Source organism: Salvelinus fontinalis, chromosome 1 (assembly GCF_029448725.1).
Source record: "Salvelinus fontinalis isolate EN_2023a chromosome 1, ASM2944872v1, whole genome shotgun sequence".
NCBI lineage: Eukaryota > Metazoa > Chordata > Actinopteri > Salmoniformes > Salmonidae > Salvelinus > Salvelinus fontinalis.
In genome coordinates, this window is record NC_074665.1 from 94,240,501 (window position 1) to 94,260,667 (window position 20,167).

Below are 20,167 nucleotides of genomic sequence, written 5' to 3' on the forward strand. Positions count from 1 at the left end.
TTACAACACAAGACAGGACTCCATTACAACACAAGACAGGACTCCATTACAACACACGACAGGACTCCATTACAACACAAGACAGGACTCCATTACAACACAAGACAGGACTCCATTACAACACAGAGTTAAAGTACAAGACAGGACTCCATTACAACACAAGACAGGACTCCATTACAACACAGAGTTAAAGTACAACACAAGACAGGACTCCATTACAACACAAGACAGGACTCCATTACAACACAAGACAGGACTCCATTACAACACACGACAGGACTCCATTACAACACACGACAGGACTCCATTACAACACAGAGTTAAAGTACAAGACGGGACTCCATTACAACACAAGACAGGACTCCATTACAACACAAGACAGGACTCCATTACAACACAAGACAGGACTCCATTACAACACACGACAGGACTCCATTACAACACAAGACAGGACTCCATTACAACACAAGACAGGACTCCATTACAACACAAGACAGTACTCCATTACAACACAAGACAGGACTCCATTACAACACAAGACAGGACTCCATTACAACACAAGACAGGACTCCATTACAACACACGACAGGACTCCATTACAACACAAGACAGGACTCCATTACAACACAAGACAGGACTCCATTACAACACAAGACAGGACTCCATTACAACACAAGACAGGACTCCATTACAACACAGAGTTAAAGTACAACACAAGACAGGACTCCATTACAACACAAGACAGGACTCCATTACAACACAAGACAGGACTCCATTACAACACAAGACAGGACTCCATTACAACACAAGACAGGACTCCATTACAACACAGAGTTAAAGTACAAGACAGGACTCCATTACAGCACAAGACAGGACTCCATTACAGCACAAGACAGGACTCCATTACAACACAAGACAGGACTCCATTACAACACAAGACAGGACTCCATTACAACACAAGACAGGACTCCATTACAACACAAGACAGGACTCCATTACAACACAGAGTTAAAGTACAAGACAGGACTCCATTACAACACAGAGTTAAAGTACAAGACAGGACTCCATTACAACACAGAGTTAAAGTACAAGACAGGACAGGACTCCATTACAACACAGAGTTAAAGTACAACAAAAGACAGGACTCCATTACAACACAAGACAGGACTCCATTACAACACAAGACAGGACTCCATTACAACACAGAGTTAAAGTACAAGACAGGACTCCATTACAACACAGAGTTAAAGTACAAGACAGGACAGGACTCCATTACAACACAGAGTTAAAGTACAACAAAAGACAGGACTCCATTACAACACAAGACAGGACTCCATTACAACACAAGACAGGACTCCATTACAACACAGAGTTAAAGTACAAGACAGGACTCCATTACAACACAAGACAGGACTCCATTACAACACACGACAGGACTCCATTACAACACAGAGTTAAAGTACAAGACAGGACTCCATTACAACACCAGACAGGACTCCATTACAACACCAGACAGGACTCCATTACAACACAAGACAGGACTCCATTACAACACAAGACAGGACTCCATTACAACACAAGACAGGACTCCATTACAACACAGAGTTAAAGTACAAGACAGGACTCCATTACAACACAAGACAGGACTCCATTACAACACAAGACAGGACTCCATTACAACACACGACAGGACTCCATTACAACACAAGACAGGACTCCATTACAACACAAGACAGGACTCCATTACAACACAGAGTTAAAGTACAAGACAGGACTCCATTACAACACAAGACAGGACTCCATTACAACACAGAGTTAAAGTACAACACAAGACAGGACTCCATTACAACACAAGACAGGACTCCATTACAACACAAGACAGGACTCCATTACAACACACGACAGGACTCCATTACAACACACGACAGGACTCCATTACAACACAGAGTTAAAGTACAAGACGGGACTCCATTACAACACAAGACAGGACTCCATTACAACACAAGACAGGACTCCATTACAACACACGACAGGACTCCATTACAACACAAGACAGGACTCCATTACAACACAAGACAGGACTCCATTACAACACAAGACAGGACTCCATTACAACACAAGACAGGACTCCATTACAACACAGAGTTAAAGTACAACACAAGACAGGACTCCATTACAACACAAGACAGGACTCCATTACAACACAAGACAGGACTCCATTACAACACAGAGTTAAAGTACAAGACAAGACTCCATTACAACACAGAGTTATAGTACAACACAGGACTATATAGTGATTCTGGTGCCATCAGGATGCACATGGACAAGCCCCCCTAAAGACGGTTGTGATAAACCCGGACAAAGCCCTGCTGGGTGTCCCTAGTTCTACTGTGATAAACCCGGACAAAGCCCTGCTGGGTGTCCCTGGTTCTACTGTGATAAACCCGGACAAAGCCCTGCTAGGTGTCCCTGGTTCTACTGTGATAAACCCGGACAAAGCCCTGCTGGGTGTCCCTAGTTCTACTGTGATAAACCCGGACAAAGCCCTGCTGGGTGTCCCTAGTTCTACTGTGATAAACCCGGACAAAGCCCTGCTGGGTGTCCCTGGTTCTACTGTGATAAACCCGGACAAAGCCCTGCTGAGTGTCCCTGGTTCTACTGTGATAAACCCGGACAAAGCCCTGCTAGGTGTCCCTGGTTCTACTGTGATAAACCCGGACAAAGCCCTGCTGGGTGTCCCTGGTTCTACTGTGATAAACCCGGACAAAGCCCTGCTGAGTGTCCCTGGTTCTACTGTGATAAACCCGGACAAAGCCCTGCTAGGTGTCCCTGGTTCTACTGTGATAAACCCGGACAAAGCCCTAATGGGTGTCCCTGGTTCTACTGTGATAAACCCGGACAAAGCCCTGCTGGGTGTCCCTGGTTCTACTGTGATAAACCCGGACAAAGCCCTGCTGAGTGTCCCTGGTTCTACTGTGATAAACCCGGACAAAGCCCTGCTGGGTGTCCCTGGTTCTACTGTGATAAACCCGGACAAAGCCCTGCTGGGTGTCCCTAGTTCTACTGTGATAAACCCGGACAAAGCCCTGCTGGGTGTCCCTAGTTCTACTGTGATAAACCCGGACAAAGCCCTGCTGGGTGTCCCTGGTTCTACTGTGATAAACCCGGACAAAGCCCTGCTGGGGGTCCCTGGTTCTACTGTGTCCGTGTGAGGGTTTTCTGGAGGAACAGCCCAGTCTTCGCTCTGGTTTGGACACTCCTCATGTAAACTACAAACAGAGAAGAAGACTTTCACCTGGTTTCCCCCTTTTTATTTTCCTAGCTAGTTGTCCGTTGTTGTCCTCGGACAGGAACACGGCTCTACCATGCTGACGTGTGTAATCATGACTAGTGGTCTGTCCTGCAGTTCTGAGCGAGGTGGCCAGCGCCATGCATCTGTTCAGGGAGAAGTACAGCATCAGGACCCCCTGTGTCTGTACTGGGAAACACAGCCCTCTACTCAACAAGCTGCCTGCTACCAACGGAGTCTCTCAGGTACGGAGATACACAGCTGCTCTGTTACTGCTGCTTCCCAAGTAGCACCCTGTTCCCTATATAGAGCACTACTGTTGACCAGAGCCCTATTCCCTATATAGAACACTACTGTTGCCCAGAGCCCTATTCCCTATATAGAACACTACTGTTAACCAGAGCCCTATTCCCTATATAGAACACTACTGTTGACCAGGGCCCTATTCCCTATATAGAACACTACTGTTGACCAGGGCCCTATTCCCTATATAGAACACTACTGTTGACCAGGGCCCTATTCCCTATATAGAACACTACTGTTGACCAGGGCCCTATTCCCTATATAGAACACTACTGTTGACCAGAGCCCTATTCCCTATATAGAACACTACTGTTGACCAGGGCCCTATTCCCTATATAGAACACTACTGTTGACCAGAGCCCTATTCCCTATATAGAACACTACTGTTGACCAGGGCCCTATTCCCTATATAGAACACTACTGTTGACCAGAGCCCTATTCCCTATATAGAACACTACTGTTGACCAGGGCCCTATTCCCTATATAGAACACTACTGTTGACCAGGGCCCTATTCCCTATATAGTGCACTACTTTAGACCAGAGCCCTATTCCCTATATAGTGCACTACTTTAGACCAGAGCCCTATTCCCTATATAGTGCACTACTTTAGACCAGAGCCCTATTCCCTATATAGTGCACTACTTTAGACCAGAGCCCTAGTCTGTGACGTGTTGTTGTTGACCTGTGTAGTCTGTGAGGTGTTGTTGTTGACCTGTGTAGTCTGTGAGGTGTTGTTGTTGACCTGTGTAGTCGGTGACGGGTTGTTGTTGACCTGTGTAGTCTGTGGCGTGTTGTTGTTGACCTGTGTAGTCTGTGACTTGTTGTTGTTGACCTGTGTAGTCTGTGACGTGTTGTTGTTGACCTGTGTAGTCTGTGACGTGTTGTTGTTGACCTGTGTGTCAGTGACGTGTTGTTGTTGACCTGTGTAGTCTGTGACGTGTTGTTGTTGACCTGTGTCAGTGATGTGTTGTTGTTGACCTGTGTGTCTGTGACGTGTTGTTGTTGACCTGTGTGTCTGTGACGTGTTGTTGTTGACCTGTGTGTCTGTGACGTGTTGTTGTTGACCTGTGTAGTCTGTGACGTGTTGTTGTTGACCTGTGTAGTCTGTGACGTGTTGTTGTTGACCTGTGTAGTCTGTGACGTGTTGTTGTTGACCTGTGTATTCTGTGACGTGTTGTTGACCTGTGTAGTCTGTGACGTGTTGTTGTTAACGTGTTGTTGTTGACCTGTGTAGTCTGTGACGTGTTGTTGCTGACCTGTGTAGTCTGTGACGTGTTGTTGTTGACCTGTGTAGTCTGTGACGTGTTGTTGACCTGTGTAGTCTGTGACGTGGTGTTGTTGACCTGTGTATTCTGTGACGTGTTGTTGACCTGTGTAGTCTGTGACGTGTTGTTGTTGACCTGTGTAGTCTGTGACGTGTTGTTGTTGACCTGTGTAGTCTGTGACGTGTTGTTGTTGACCTGTGTAGTCTGTGACGTGTTGTTGTTGACCTGTGTAGTCTGTGACGTGTTGTTGACCTGTGTAGTCTGTGACGTGTTGTTGTTGACCTGTGTAGTCTGTGACGTGTTGTTGACCTGTGTAGTCTGTGACGTGTTGTTGACCTGTGTAGTCTGTGACGTGTTGTTGACCTGTGTAGTCTGTGACGTGTTGTTGTTGACCTGTGTAGTCTGTGACGTGTTGTTGTTGACCTGTGTAGTCTGTGACGTGTTGTTGTTGACCTGTGTAGTCTGTGACGTGTTGTTGTTGACCTGTGTAGTCTGTGACGTGTTGTTGTTGACCTGTGTAGTCTGTGACGTGTTGTTGTTGACCTGTGTAGTCTGTGATGTGTTGTTGTTGACCTGTGTAGTCTGTGACGTGTTGTTGTTGACCTGTGTAGTCTGTGACGTGTTGTTGTTGACCTGTGTAGTCTGTGACGTGTTGTTGTTGACCTGTGTAGTCTGTGACGTGTTGTTGTTGACCTGTGTAGTCTGTGACGTGTTGTTGACCTGTGTAGTCTGTGACGTGTTGTTGTTGACCTGTGTAGTCTGTGACGTGTTGTTGACCTGTGTAGTCTGTGACGTGTTGTTGTTAACCTGTGTAGTCTGTGACGTGTTGTTGTTGACCTGTGTAGTCTGTGACGTGTTGTTGTTGACCTGTGTAGTCTGTGACGTGGTGTTGTTGACCTGTGTAGTCTGTGACGTGGTGTTGTTGACCTGTGTAGTCTGTGACGTGTTGTTGTTGACCTGTGTAGTCTGTGACGTGTTGTTGTTGACCTGTGTAGTCTGTGACGTGTTGTTGTTGACCTGTGTAGTCTGTGACGTGTTGTTGTTGACCTGTGTAGTCTGTGACGTGTTGTTGTTGACCTGTGTAGTCTGTGACGTGTTGTTGACCTGTGTAGTCTGTGACGTGTTGTTGTTGACCTGTGTAGTCTGTGACGTGGTGTTGTTGACCTGTGTAGTCTGTGACGTGTTGTTGTTGACCTGTGTAGTCTGTGACGTGTTGTTGTTGACCTGTGTAGTCTGTGACGTGTTGTTGACCTGTGTAGTCTGTGACGTGTTGTTGACCTGTGTAGTCTGTGACGTGGTGTTGTTGACCTGTGTAGTCTGTGATGTGTTGTTGTTGACCTGTGTAGTCTGTGACGTGTTGTTGTTGACCTGTGTAGTCTGTGACGTGTTGTTGACCTGTGTAGTCTGTGACGTGTTGTTGACCTGTGTAGTCTGACGTGGTGTTGTTGACCTGTGTAGTCTGTGACGTGTTGTTGTTGACCTGTGTAGTCTGTGACGTGTTGTTGTTGACCTGTGTAGTCTGTGACGTGTTGTTGTTGACCTGTGTAGTCTGTGACGTGTTGTTGTTGACCTGTGTAGTCTGTGACGTGTTGTTGACCTGTGTAGTCTGTGACGTGGTGTTGTTGACCTGTGTAGTCTGTGACGTTGTGTTGTTGACCTGTGTAGTCTGTGACGTGGTGTTGTTGGCCTGTGTAGTCTGTGACGTGTTGTTGTTGACCTGTGTAGTCTGTGACGTGTTGTTGTTGACCTGTGTAGTCTGTGACGTGTTGTTGTTGACCTGTGTAGTCTGTGACGTGTTGTTGTTGACCTGTGTAGTCTGTGACGTGTTGTTGTTGACCTGTGTAGTCTGTGACGTGTTGTTGTTGACCTGTGTAGTCTGTGACGTGTTGTTGACCTGTGTAGTCTGTGACGTGTTGTTGACCTGTGTAGTCTGTGACGTGGTGTTGTTGACCTGTGTAGTCTGTGATGTGTTGTTGTTGACCTGTGTAGTCTGTGACGTGTTGTTGTTGACCTGTGTAGTCTGTGACGTGTTGTTGACCTGTGTAGTCTGTGACGTGTTGTTGACCTGTGTAGTCTGACGTGGTGTTGTTGACCTGTGTAGTCTGTGACGTGTTGTTGTTGACCTGTGTAGTCTGTGACGTGTTGTTGTTGACCTGTGTAGTCTGTGACGTGTTGTTGTTGACCTGTGTAGTCTGTGACGTGTTGTTGTTGACCTGTGTAGTCTGTGACGTGTTGTTGACCTGTGTAGTCTGTGACGTGGTGTTGTTGACCTGTGTAGTCTGTGACGTGGTGTTGTTGACCTGTGTAGTCTGTGACGTGGTGTTGTTGGCCTGTGTAGTCTGTGACGTGTTGTTGTTGACCTGTGTAGTCTGTGACGTGTTGTTGTTGACCTGTGTAGTCTGTGACGTGTTGTTGTTGACCTGTGTAGTCTGTGACGTGTTGTTGTTGACCTGTGTAGTCTGTGACGTGTTGTTGTTGACCTGTGTAGTCTGTGACGTGTTGTTGTTGACCTGTGTAGTCTGTGACGTGTTGTTGACCTGTCTCTCCCGTGACGTGTTGTTGTTGACGTGTTGTTGTTGACCTGTCTCTCCTGTGACGTGTTGTTGTTGACGTGTTGTTGTTGACCTGTCTCTCCCGTGACGTGTTGTTGTTGACGTGTTGTTGTTGACCTGTCTCTCCTGTGACGTGTTGTTGACGTGTTGTTGTTGACCTGTCTCTCCCGTGACGTGTTGTTGACGTGTTGTTGTTGACCTGTCTCTCCCGTGATGTGTTGTTGTTGACGTGTTGTTGTTGACCTGTCTCTCCCGTGACGTGTTGTTGTTGACGTGTTGTTGTTGACGTGTTGTTGTTGACGTGTTGTTGACGTGTTGTTGTTGACCTGTCTCTCCCGTGACGTGTTGTTGTTGACGTGTTGTTGTTGACGTGTTGTTGTTGACGTGTTGTTGTTGACCTGTCTCTCCCGTGACGTGTTGTTGTTGACGTGTTGTTGTTGACCTCTCTCTCCCGTGACGTGTTGTTGTTGACGTGTTGTTGTTGACGTGTTGTTGTTGACGTGTTGTTGTTGACGTGTTGTTGTTGACCTCTCTCCCGGTCAGGTCCTCCAGAACGTGTTAAACCACAGCAACAAGATGTCTCTATGTAACGTGAAGACAGAGCAGCTGATCCCCGGTAAAGCTGAGACTAACGGAGGCTCCAGCCCTGCCTCAGACATCCCCTCTGACTCCAAACCGACTCCCCCGGAGTCCCAGAGTCCTCTCCACTTCCTGGCTGACCTGGCTGAACAGAAGTCACGGGAAGACAAGAAAGGTACGTCACGCTAGAGCTCACACACTGCACGTCAATCCGACTGTTAGCCCGGCCCGCTGGGAACTTTACTCTGTGTGTCTAGTTTGTGCACTTGTCAGGCTGCCAGCAGCGTGCCGACCCTCCTGTTTAGGGCTCAGTATGACTGTAGTTATACAGCAGCGTTCCAACCCTCCTGTTTAGGGCTCAGTATGACTGTAGTTATACAGCAGCGTTCCGACCCTCCTGTTTAGGGCTCAGTATGACTGTAGTTATACAGCAGCATTCCAACCCTCCTGTTTAGGGCTCAGTATGACTGTAGTTATACAGCAGCGTTCCAACCCTCCTGTTTAGGGCTCGGTATGACTGTAGTTATACAGCAGCGTTCCGACCCTCCTGTTTAGGGCTCAGTATGACTGTAGTTATCCAGCAGCATTCCGACCCTCCTGTTTAGGGCTCAGTATGACTGTAGTTATACAGCAGCGTTCCAACCCTCCTGTTTAGGGCTCAGTATGACTGTAGTTATACAGCAGCGTTCCAACCCTCTTGTTTAGGGCTCAGTATGACTGTAGTTATACAGCAGCATTCCAACCCTCTTGTTTAGGGCTCAGTATGACTGTAGTTATAGAGCAGCGTTCCAACCCTCCTGGTTAGGGCTCAGTATGACTGTAGTTATACAGCAGCGTTCCAACCCTCCTGTTTAGGGCTCAGTATGACTGTAGTTATACAGCAGCGTTCCGACCCTCCTGTTTAGGGCTCAGTATGACTGTAGTTATACAGGAGCGTTCCAACCCTCCTGTTTAGGGCTCAGTATGACTGTAGTTATACAGCAGCGTTCCAACCCTCCTGTTTAGGGCTCAGTATGACTGTAGTTATACAGCAGCGTTCCAACCCTCCTGTTTAGGGCTCGGTATGACTGTAGTTATACAGCAGCGTTCCGACCCTCCTGTTTAGGGCTCAGTATGACTGTAGTTATACAGCAGCGTTCCAACCCTCCTGTTTAGGGCTCAGTATGACTGTAGTTATACAGCAGCATTCCAACCCTCCTGTTTAGAGCTCAGTATGACTGTAGTTATACAGCAGCGTTCCGACCCTCCTGTTTAGGGCTCAGTATGACTGTAGTTATACAGCAGCGTTCCAACCCTCCTGTTTAGGGCTCGGTATGACTGTAGTTATACAGCAGCGTTCCAACCCTCCTGTTTAGGGCTCAGTATGACTGTAGTTATACAGCAGCGTTCCGACCCTCCTGTTTAGGGCTCAGTATGACTGTAGTTATACAGCAGCGTTCCAACCCTCCTGTTTAGGGCTCAGTGTGACTGTAGTTATACAGCAGCATTCCAACCCTCCTGTTTAGGGCTCAGTATGACTGTAGTTATTCAGCAGCGTTCCAACCCTCCTGTTTAGGGCTCAGTATGACTGTAGTTATACAGGAGCGTTCCAACCCTCCTGTTTAGGGCTCAGTATGACTGTAGTTATACAGCAGCGTTCCGACCCTCCTGGTTAGGGCTCAGTATGACTGTAGTTATACAGCAGCGTTCCAACCCTCCTGTTTAGGGCTCAGTATGACTGTAGTTATACAGCAGCGTTCCGACCCTCCTGGTTAGGGCTCAGTATGACTGTAGTTATACAGCAGCGTTCCAACCCTCCTGGTTAGGGCTCAGTATGACTGTAGTTATACAGCAGCATTCCAACCCTCCTGTTTAGGGCTCGGTATGACTGTAGTTATACAGCAGCATTCCAACCCTCCTGGTTAGGGCTCGGTATGACTGTAGTTATACAGCAGCATTCCAACCCTCCTGTTTAGGGCTCGGTATGACTGTAGTTATACAGCAGCATTCCAACCCTCCTGGTTAGGGCTCGGTATGACTGTAGTTATACAGCAGCATTCCAACCCTCCTGGTTAGGGCTCGGTATGACTGTAGTTATACAGCAGCATTCCAACCCTCCTGGTTAGGGCGCAGTGTGACTGCAGCCACACGTTAATCCGTCCCGTTTGCTCTACCCAACCTGCCTAGAAACTGTCGTGTTTAACATCTTGTCATTGTCGGAGATGATATGTATATCGTGGATTATTTTCTCATCATTTTATTTCCTGTTTGGACAGCGGTCTTTGGTAGTGGAGGTGTGTTGTGGATTCATACGTATTTCTGTCGTAATTTTGACGGTGTCATGATGAATAATGTATTATCTTGTGATAAAGTGTGTAACTGATGATGAAAATGCCAGATATCTCCAGAGGTGAGTTGTTACGATGATGATGATGTTGTGTGTAACTGATGTATCTTGTCTCTGGTGTAGAAAACAAAGAGTCTCCTCTGGGTAAGGAGGACAAGGAGGACAAGATCAGTAGCCTGGAGTCTCTCCACTGTAAAGCGTCTAGCCTGGTGTCTAACATCACAGAACAGGGCTCTACTCTAAGAGACCTCCTGACTACCACCGCTAGTAAACTACGTCTGGGCTCTACTGACGCTGGCATGGCCTTCGCTCCTGTATACTCCACCGCAGCACAGGTACTGGGACAGAGACACACACAGTCAATCAATCAATCAATCAATCAAGTTTATTTTATATAGCCCTTCTTACATCAGCTAATATCTCAAAGTGCTGTACAGAAAACCAGCCTAAAACCCCCAACAGCTAGTAATGCAGGTGTAGAAGCACCATTATCTTGCTGTATGGAGGGAATTAACGCTGTAGTATTTCTCCAGACTGATTCATATGTTTTGATGCTGTATCTCCTCTGTCCAGATGAGTTGCCGTAGCATGCCCAACATCCTGGATGACATCATAGCGTCCGTGGTGGAGAACAAAATCCCTGCCAGCCGAGGAGCCAAGCTGAAGCTGGAGGCCTCCACCAACACGACAGAGAACAGGGAGGTGAAGACGGAGAGGATCGAGAGGAAGAAGCAGCTTGGGACAGGTCCTAACCCTGGGACTGGGACAGGTCCTAACCCTGGGACTGGGACAGGTCCTAACCCTGGGACTGGGACAGGTCCTAACCCTGGGACTGGGACAGGTCCTAACCCTGGGACTGGGACAGGTCCTAACCCTGGGACTGGGACAGGTCCTAACCCTGGGACTGGGACAGGTCCTAACCCTGGGACTGGGACAGGTCCAAGCCCTGGGACAGGTCCTAACCCCGGGACTGGGACAGGTCCAAGCCCTGGGACAGGTCATAACCCCGGGACTGGGACAGGTCCAAGCCCTGGGACAGGTCCTAACCCCGGGACTGGGACAGGTCCTAACCCCGGGACTGGGACAGGTCCTAACCCTGGGACAGGTCCTAACCCTGGGACAGGTCCTAACCCTGGGTCTGGGACAGGTCCTAACCCTGGGACTGGGACAGGTCCTAACCCTGGGACTGGGACAGGTCCTAACCCTAACCCTGGGACAGGTCCTAACCCTGGGACAGGTCCTAACCCTGGGACAGGTCCTAACCCTGGGACTGGGACAGGTCCTAACCCTGGGACAGGTCCTAACCTTGGGACTGGGACAGGTCCTAACCCTGGGACTGGGACAGGTCCTAACCCTGGGACTGGGACAGGTCCTAACCCTGGGACTGGGACAGGTCCTAACCCTGGGACTGGGACAGGTCCTAACCCTGGGACTGGGACTAACCCTGGGACTGGGACAGGTCCAAGCCCTGGGACAGGGACAGGTCCTAACCCTGGGACTGGGACAGGTCCTAACCCTGGGACTGGGACAGGTCCTAACCCTGGGACTGGGACAGGTCCTAACCCTGGGACTGGGACAGGTCCTAACCCTGGGACTGGGACAGGTCCTAACCCTGGGACTGGGACAGGTCCTAACCCTGGGACTGGGACAGGTCCTAACCCTGGGACTGGGACAGGTCCTAACCCTGGGACTGGGACAGGTCCTAACCCTGGGACTGGGACAGGTCCTAACCCTGGGACTGGGACAGAAGAGCTTCCTGTAGCCAAGCCTCAGCTAGAGAAGACCCTGCAGCTCCATGCTGACATCCCCCACTGCTGGTTGTATGAACGCAGACTGCTGTGGCTGAAAGACCATCGTCACCCTGGCAACTGGAAGCTGTTCAGAGAGTGTTGGAGACAAGGACAGGTCAGTCTCTAGTCCCTCCCTTCAGATGTTTCTTCACTCACTAGCTTCATCTCCAGTGCTTTTAGTTGGTGGAGACACAGTGCATGGTGAATATTTGGGACTTACTACACCACTGTGTGCAATAGTCAATGTTGCTTTGTCTCTGACCGGGCCGTAGAGAGCACCGGGCCGTAGAGACCACCGGGCCGTAGAGACCACCGGGCCGTAGAGAGAGCGGCGGTGGAGACCACCGGGCCGTAGAGAGAGCGGCGGTGGAGACCACCGGGCCGTAGAGAGAGCGGCGGTGGAGACCACCGGGCTGTAGAGACCACCGGGCTGTAGAGACCACCGGGCTGTAGAGAGAGAAGTGGTGGAGACCACCGGGCTGCAGAGAGAGCAGCGGTGGAGACCACCGGGCTGTAGAGAGAGCAGCGGTAGAGACCACCGGACTGTAGAGAGAGCAGCGGTGGAGACCACCAGGCTGTAGAGAGAGCAGCGGTAGAGACCACCGGGCTGTAGAGAGAGCAGCGGTAGAGACCACCGGACTGTAGAGAGAGCAGCGGTGGAGACCACCGGGCTGTAGAGAGAGCAGCGGTAGAGACCACCGGGCTGTAGAGAGAGCAGCGGTAGATACCACCGGGCTGTAGAGAGAGCAGCGGTAGAGACCACCGGGCCGTAGAGAGAGCAGCGGTAGAGACCACCAGGCTGTAGAGAGAGCAGCGGTAGAGACCACCGGGCTGTAGAGAGAGCAGCGGTAGAGACCACCGGGCTGTAGAGAGAGCAGCGGTAGAGACCACCGGGCTGTAGAGAGAGCAGCGGTAGAGACCACCGGGCTGTAGAGAGAGCAGCGGTAGAGACCACCGGGCTGTAGAGAGAGCAGCGGTAGAGACCACCGGGCTGTAGAGAGAGCAGCGGTAGAGACCACCGGGCTGTAGAGAGAGCAGCGGTAGAGACCACCGGGCTGTAGAGAGAGCAGCGGTAGAGACCACCGGGCTGTAGAGAGAGCAGCGGTAGAGACCACCGGGCTGTAGAGAGAGCAGCGGTAGAGACCACCGGGCTGTAGAGACCACCGGGCCGTAGAGAGAGCAGCGGTGGAGATAACCGGGCTGTAGAGACCACCGGGCTGTAGAGAGAGCAGCGGTAGAGACCACCGGGCTGTAGAGAGAGCAGCGGTGGAGACCACCGGGCTGTAGAGACCACTGGGCCGTAGAGACCACCGGGCTGTAGAGAGAGCAGCGGTGGAGATAACCGGGCTGTAGAGACCACCGGGCTGTAGAGAGAGCAGCGGTAGAGACCACCGGGCTGTAGATAGAGCAGCGGTGGAGACCACCGGGCTGTAGAGAGAGCAGCGGTGGAGACCACCGGGCTGTAGAGACCACCGGGCTGTAGACAGAGCAGCGGTGGAGACCACCGGGCTGTAGAGACCACTGGGCTGTAGAGAGAGCAGCGGTGGAGACCACCGGGCTGTAGAGACCACCGGGCTGTAGAGAGAGCAGCGGTGGAGACCATCGGGCTGTAGAGAAAGCAGCGGTAGAGACCACCGGGCTGTAGAGAGAGCAGCGGTAGAGACCACCGGGCTGTAGAGAGAGCAGCGGTAGAGACCACCGGGCTGTAGAGAGAGCAGCGGTAGAGACCACCGGGCTGTAGAGAGAGCAGCGGTGGAGACCACCGGGCTGTAGAGAGAGCAGCGGTAGAGACCACCGGGCTGTAGAGAGAGCAGCGGTAGAGACCACCGGGCTGTAGAGAGAGCAGCGGTAGAGACCACCGGGCTGTAGAGAGAGCAGCGGTAGAGACCACCGGGCTGTAGAGAGAGCAGCGGTAGAGACCACCGGGCTGTAGAGAGAGCAGCGGTAGAGACCACCGGGCTGTAGAGAGAGCAGCGGTAGAGACCACCGGGCTGTAGAGAGAGCAGCGGTAGAGACCACCGGGCTGTAGAGAGAGCAGCGGTAGAGACCACCGGGCTGTAGAGAGAGCAGCGGTAGAGACCACCGGGCTGTAGAGAGAGCAGCGGTAGAGACCACCGGGCTGTAGAGAGAGCAGCGGTGGAGACCACCGGGCTGTAGAGAGAGCAGCGGTAGAGACCACCGGGCTGTAGAGAGAGCAGCGGTAGAGACCACCGGGCTGTAGAGACCACCGGGCTGTAGAGAGAGCAGCGGTGGAGACCACCGGGCTGTAGAGAGAGCAGCGGTAGAGACCACCGGGCTGTAGAGAGAGCAGCGGTAGAGACCACCGGGCTGTAGAGAGAGCAGCGGTAGAGACCACCGGGCTGTAGAGAGAGCAGCGGTAGAGACCACCGGGCTGTAGAGAGAGCAGCGGTAGAGACCACCGGGCTGTAGAGAGAGCAGCGGTAGAGACCACCGGGCTGTAGAGAGAGCAGCGGTAGAGACCACCGGGCTGTAGAGAGAGCAGCGGTAGAGACCACCGGGCTGTAGAGAGAGCAGCGGTAGAGACCACCGGACTGTAGAGAGAGCAGCGGTGGAGACCACCGGGCTGTAGAGAGAGCAGCGGTAGAGACCACCGGGCTGTAGAGAGAGCAGCGGTAGAGACCACCGGGCTGTAGAGAGAGCAGCGGTAGAGACCACCGGGCTGTAGAGAGAGCAGCGGTGGAGACCACCGGGCTGTAGAGACCACCGGGCTGTAGAGAGAGCAGCGGTAGAGACCACCGGGCTGTAGAGAGAGCAGCGGTGGAGACCACCGGGCTGTAGAGAGAGCAGCGGTGGAGACCACCGGGCTGTAGAGAGAGCAGCGGTAGAGACCACCGGGCTGTAGAGAGAGCAGCGGTAGAGACCACCGGGCTGTAGAGAGAGCAGCGGTAGAGACCACCGGGCTGTAGAGAGAGCAGCGGTAGAGACCACCGGGCTGTAGAGAGAGCAGCGGTAGAGACCACCGGGCTGTAGAGAGAGCAGCGGTAGAGACCACCGGGCTGTAGAGAGCAGCGGTAGAGACCACCGGGCTGTAGAGAGAGCAGCGGTGGAGACCACCGGGCTGTAGAGAGAGCAGCGGTGGAGACCACCGGGCTGTAGAGACCACCGGGCTGTAGAGAGACCTCGACAGTATCACTGCTCTTTAATAAGCTTTACGTATCAGAGCTCTGACGAAGGCCGTGAGGCCGGCACCTAAAGCTCTGACGAAGGCCGTGAGGCCGGCACCTAAAGCTCTGACGAAGGCCGTGAGGCCGGCACCTAAAGCTCTGACGAAGGCCGTGAGGCCGGCACCTAAAGCTCTGACGAAGGCCGGGAGGCCAGGACCTAAAGCTCTGACGAAGGCCGTGAGGCCGGCACCTAAAGCTCTGACGAAGGCCGTGAGGCCGGCACCTAAAGCTCTGACGAAGGCCGTGAGGCCGGCACCTAAAGCTCTGACGAAGGCCGTGAGGCCGGCACCTAAAGCTCTGACGAAGGCCGTGAGGCCGGCACCTAAAGCTCTGACGAAGGCCGTGAGGCCGGCACCTAAAGCTCTGACGAAGGCCGTGAGGCCGGCACCTAAAGCTCTGACGAAGGCCGTGAGGCCGGCACCTAAAGCTCTGACGAAGGCCGTGAGGCCGGCACCTAAAGCTCTGACGAAGGCCGTGAGGCCGGCACCTAAAGCTCTGACGAAGGCCGTGAGGCCGGCACCTAAAGCTCTGACGAAGGCCGTGAGGCCGGCACCTAAAGCTCTGACGAAGGCCGTGAGGCCGGCACCTAAAGCTCTGACGAAGGCCGTGAGGCCGGCACCTAAAGCTCTGACGAAGGCCGTGAGGCCGGCACCTAAAGCTCTGACGAAGGCCGTGAGGCCGGCACCTAAAGCTCTGACGAAGGCCGTGAGGCCGGCACCTAAAGCTCTGACGAAGGCCGTGAGGCCGGCACCTAAAGCTCTGACGAAGGCCGTGAGGCCGGCACGTACATTTTATTAAAGAGCAGTGATACTAGCAAGAGCGGTCTGCAGGTTTTTTATTTTCTCATTTTGTAAAAAATGTAAATCCTGATGTCGTTATAACGTTGAAATCTTCACCCAACTACTGTACTGTCTTGTCTTCTCCAGCCGGTCCTGGTGACTGGGCTCCATAAGCCTCTGAACGCAGCTCTGTGGAAGGCAGACAGCTTCAACCAGGAGTTTGCTGACCATCAGGGAGACCTGCTGAACTGTAAAGATGGACGTGTCTCCAACTCTGGAATCAACGAGTTCTGGGACGGCTTCGAAGACCTCACCAGTGAGTAGTCTTCATCATTTATCTGGTTATTGATCCAGGACCTCACCAGTGAGTAGTCTTCATCATTTATCTGGTTATTGATCCAGGACCTCACCAGTGAGTAGTCTTCATCATTTATCTGGTTATTGATCCAGGACCTCACCAGTGAGTAGTCTTCATCATTTATCTGGTTATTGATCCAGGACCTCACCAGTGAGTAGTCTTCATCATTTATCTGGTTATTGATCCAGGACCTCACCAGTGAGTAGTCTTCATCATTTATCTGGTTATTGATCCAGGACCTCACCAGTGAGTAGTCTTCATCATTTATCTGGTTATTGATCCAGGACCTCACCAGTGAGTAGTCTTCATCATTTATCTGGTTATTGATCCAGGACCTCACCAGTGAGTAGTCTTCATCATTTATCTGGTTATTGATCCAGGACCTCAACATAGAACAAGCAAGACGTAGCATACAGACAGAGCAACATAGAACAAGCAAGACGTAGAATACAGACAACATAGAACAAGCAAGACGATTAGATTACAGTAGTGAGTCACTGAGACACTTTGTAACCTGGACCATTACAGTAGTGAGTCACTGAGCCACTGAGTCATTTTGTAACCTGGACCATTACAGTAGTGAGTCACTGAGCCACTGAGTCACTTTGTAACCTGGACCATTACAGTAGTGAGTCACTGAGCCACTGAGTCATTTTGTAACCTGGACCATTACAGTAGTGAGTCACTGAGCCACTTTGTAACCTGGACCATTACAGTAGTGAGTCACTGAGCCACTTTGTAACCTGGACCATTACAGTAGTGAGTCACTGAGCCACTTTGTAACCTGGACCATTACAGTAGTGAGTCACTGAGACACTTTGTAACCTGGACCATTACAGTAGTGAGTCACTGAGCCACTGAGTCATTTTGTAACCTGGACCATTACAGTAGTGAGTCACTGAGCCACTGAGTCACTTTGTAACCTGGACCATTACAGTAGTGAGTCACTGAGCCACTGAGTCATTTTGTAACCTGGACCATTACAGTAGTGAGTCACTGAGCCACTTTGTAACCTGGACCATTACAGTAGTGAGTCACTGAGACACTTTGTAACCTGGACCATTACAGTAGTGAGTCACTGAGCCACTTTGTAACCTGGACCATTACAGTAGTGAGTCACTGAGTCACTATGTAACCTGGACCATTACTGTAGTGAGTCACTGAGCCACTTTGTAACCTGGACCATTACAGTAGTGAGTCACTGAGCCACTTTGTAACCTGGACCATTACAGTAGTGAGTCACTGAGCCACTTTGTAACCTGGACCATTACAGTAGTGAGTCACTTAACCACTTTGTAACCTGGTCCATTACAGTAGTGAGTCACTGAGCCACTTTGTAACCTGGACCATTACAGTAGTGAGTCACTGAGCCACTTTGTAACCTGGACCATTACAGTAGTGAGTCACTGAGCCACTTTGTAACCTGGACCATTACAGTAGTGAGTCACTGAGCCACTTTGTAACCTGGACCATTACAGTAGTGAGTCACTGAGCCACTTTGTAACCTGGACCATTACAGTAGTGAGTCACTGAGCCACTTTGTAACCTGGACCATTACAGTAGTGAGCCACTTTGTATCCTGGTCCATTACAGTAGTGGGTCACTGAGCCACTTTGTAACCTGGACCATTACAGTAGTGAGTCACTGAGCCACTTTGTAACCTGGACCATTACAGTAGTGAGTCACTTTGTAACCTGGACCATTACAGTAGTGAGTCACTGAGCCACTTTGTAACCTGGACCATTACAGTAGTTAGTTACTGAGTCACTTTGTAACCTGGACCATTACAGTAGTGAGTCACTGAGTCACTTTGTTACCTTGACCATTACAGTAGTGAGTCACTGAGCCACTTTGTAACCTGGACCATTACAGTAGTGAGTCACTGAGCCACTTTGTAACCTGGACCATTACAGTAGTGAGTCACTGAGCCACTTTGTAACCTGGACCATTATAGTAGTGAGTCACTGAGCCACTTTGTAACCTGGACCATTACAGTAGTGAGTCACTGAGCCACTTTGTAACCTGGACCATTACAGTAGTGAGTCACTGAGCCACTTTGTAACCTGGACCATTACAGTAGTGAGTCACTTTGTAACCTGGACCATTACAGTAGTGAGTCACTATGTAACCTGGACCATTACAGTAGTGAGTCACTGAGCCACTTTGTAACCTGGACCATTACAGTAGTGAGTCACTGAGCCACTTTGTAACCTGGTCCATTACAGTAGTGAGTCACTGAGTCACTTTGTAACCTGGACCATTACAGTAGTGAGTCACTGAGCCACTTTGTAACCTGGACCATTACAGTAGTGAGTCACTGAGCCACTTTGTAACCTGGACCATTACAGTAGTGAGTCACTGAGTCACTATGTAACCTGGACCATTACTGTAGTGAGTCACTGAGTCACTGAGCCACTTTGTAACCTGGACCATTACAGTAGTGAGTCACTGAGCCACTTTGTAACCTGGACCATTACAGTAGTGAGTCACTGAGCCACTGAGTCATTTTGTAACCTGGACCATTACAGTAGTGAGTCACTGAGCCACTTTGTAACCTGGACCATTACAGTAGTGAGTCACTGAGACACTTTGTAACCTGGACCATTACAGTAGTGAGTCACTGAGCCACTTTGTAACCTGGACCATTACAGTAGTGAGTCACTGAGTCACTATGTAACCTGGACCATTACTGTAGTGAGTCACTGAGCCACTTTGTAACCTGGACCATTACAGTAGTGAGTCACTGAGCCACTTTGTAACCTGGACCATTACAGTAGTGAGTCACTGAGCCACTTTGTAACCTGGACCATTACAGTAGTGAGTCACTTAACCACTTTGTAACCTGGTCCATTACAGTAGTGAGTCACTGAGCCACTTTGTAACCTGGACCATTACAGTAGTGAGTCACTGAGCCACTTTGTAACCTGGACCATTACAGTAGTGAGTCACTGAGCCACTTTGTAACCTGGACCATTACAGTAGTGAGTCACTGAGCCACTTTGTAACCTGGACCATTACAGTAGTGAGTCACTGAGCCACTTTGTAACCTGGACCATTACAGTAGTGAGTCACTGAGCCACTTTGTAACCTGGACCATTACAGTAGTGAGCCACTTTGTATCCTGGTCCATTACAGTAGTGGGTCACTGAGCCACTTTGTAACCTGGACCATTACAGTAGTGAGTCACTGAGCCACTTTGTAACCTGGACCATTACAGTAGTGAGTCACTTTGTAACCTGGACCATTACAGTAGTGAGTCACTGAGCCACATTGTAACCTGGACCATTACAGTAGTTAGTTACTGAGTCACTTTGTAACCTGGACCATTACAGTAGTGAGTCACTGAGTCACTTTGTTACCTTGACCATTACAGTAGTGAGTCACTGAGCCACTTTGTAACCTGGACCATTACAGTAGTGAGTCACTGAGCCACTTTGTAACCTGGACCATTACAGTAGTGAGTCACTGAGCCACTTTGTAACCTGGACCATTATAGTAGTGAGTCACTGAGCCACTTTGTAACCTGGACCATTACAGTAGTGAGTCACTGAGCCACTTTGTAACCTGGACCATTACAGTAGTGAGTCACTGAGCCACTTTGTAACCTGGACCATTACAGTAGTGAGTCACTTTGTAACCTGGACCATTACAGTAGTGAGTCACTATGTAACCTGGACCATTACAGTAGTGAGTCACTGAGCCACTTTGTAACCTGGACCATTACAGTAGTGAGTCACTGA

The 20,167-nt window shown here is 50.5% G+C and overlaps 1 protein-coding gene across 1 annotated transcript in view; it reads left to right on the forward strand.

The window, feature by feature from the left end:
* jmjd1cb (jumonji domain containing 1Cb) overlaps positions 1–20,167 on the forward strand; it is a 341,652-nt gene that overhangs the window by 277,160 nt on the left and 44,325 nt on the right. Inside the window, exons 17-22 of the mRNA XM_055936592.1 lie at positions 3,407–3,534; positions 7,954–8,164; positions 10,439–10,650; positions 10,889–11,060; positions 12,039–12,220; positions 16,217–16,385. Coding sequence (XP_055792567.1) covers positions 3,407–3,534; positions 7,954–8,164; positions 10,439–10,650; positions 10,889–11,060; positions 12,039–12,220; positions 16,217–16,385 — 1,074 coding nt within the window. The remainder of the gene's footprint in view (positions 1–3,406; positions 3,535–7,953; positions 8,165–10,438; positions 10,651–10,888; positions 11,061–12,038; positions 12,221–16,216; positions 16,386–20,167) is intronic.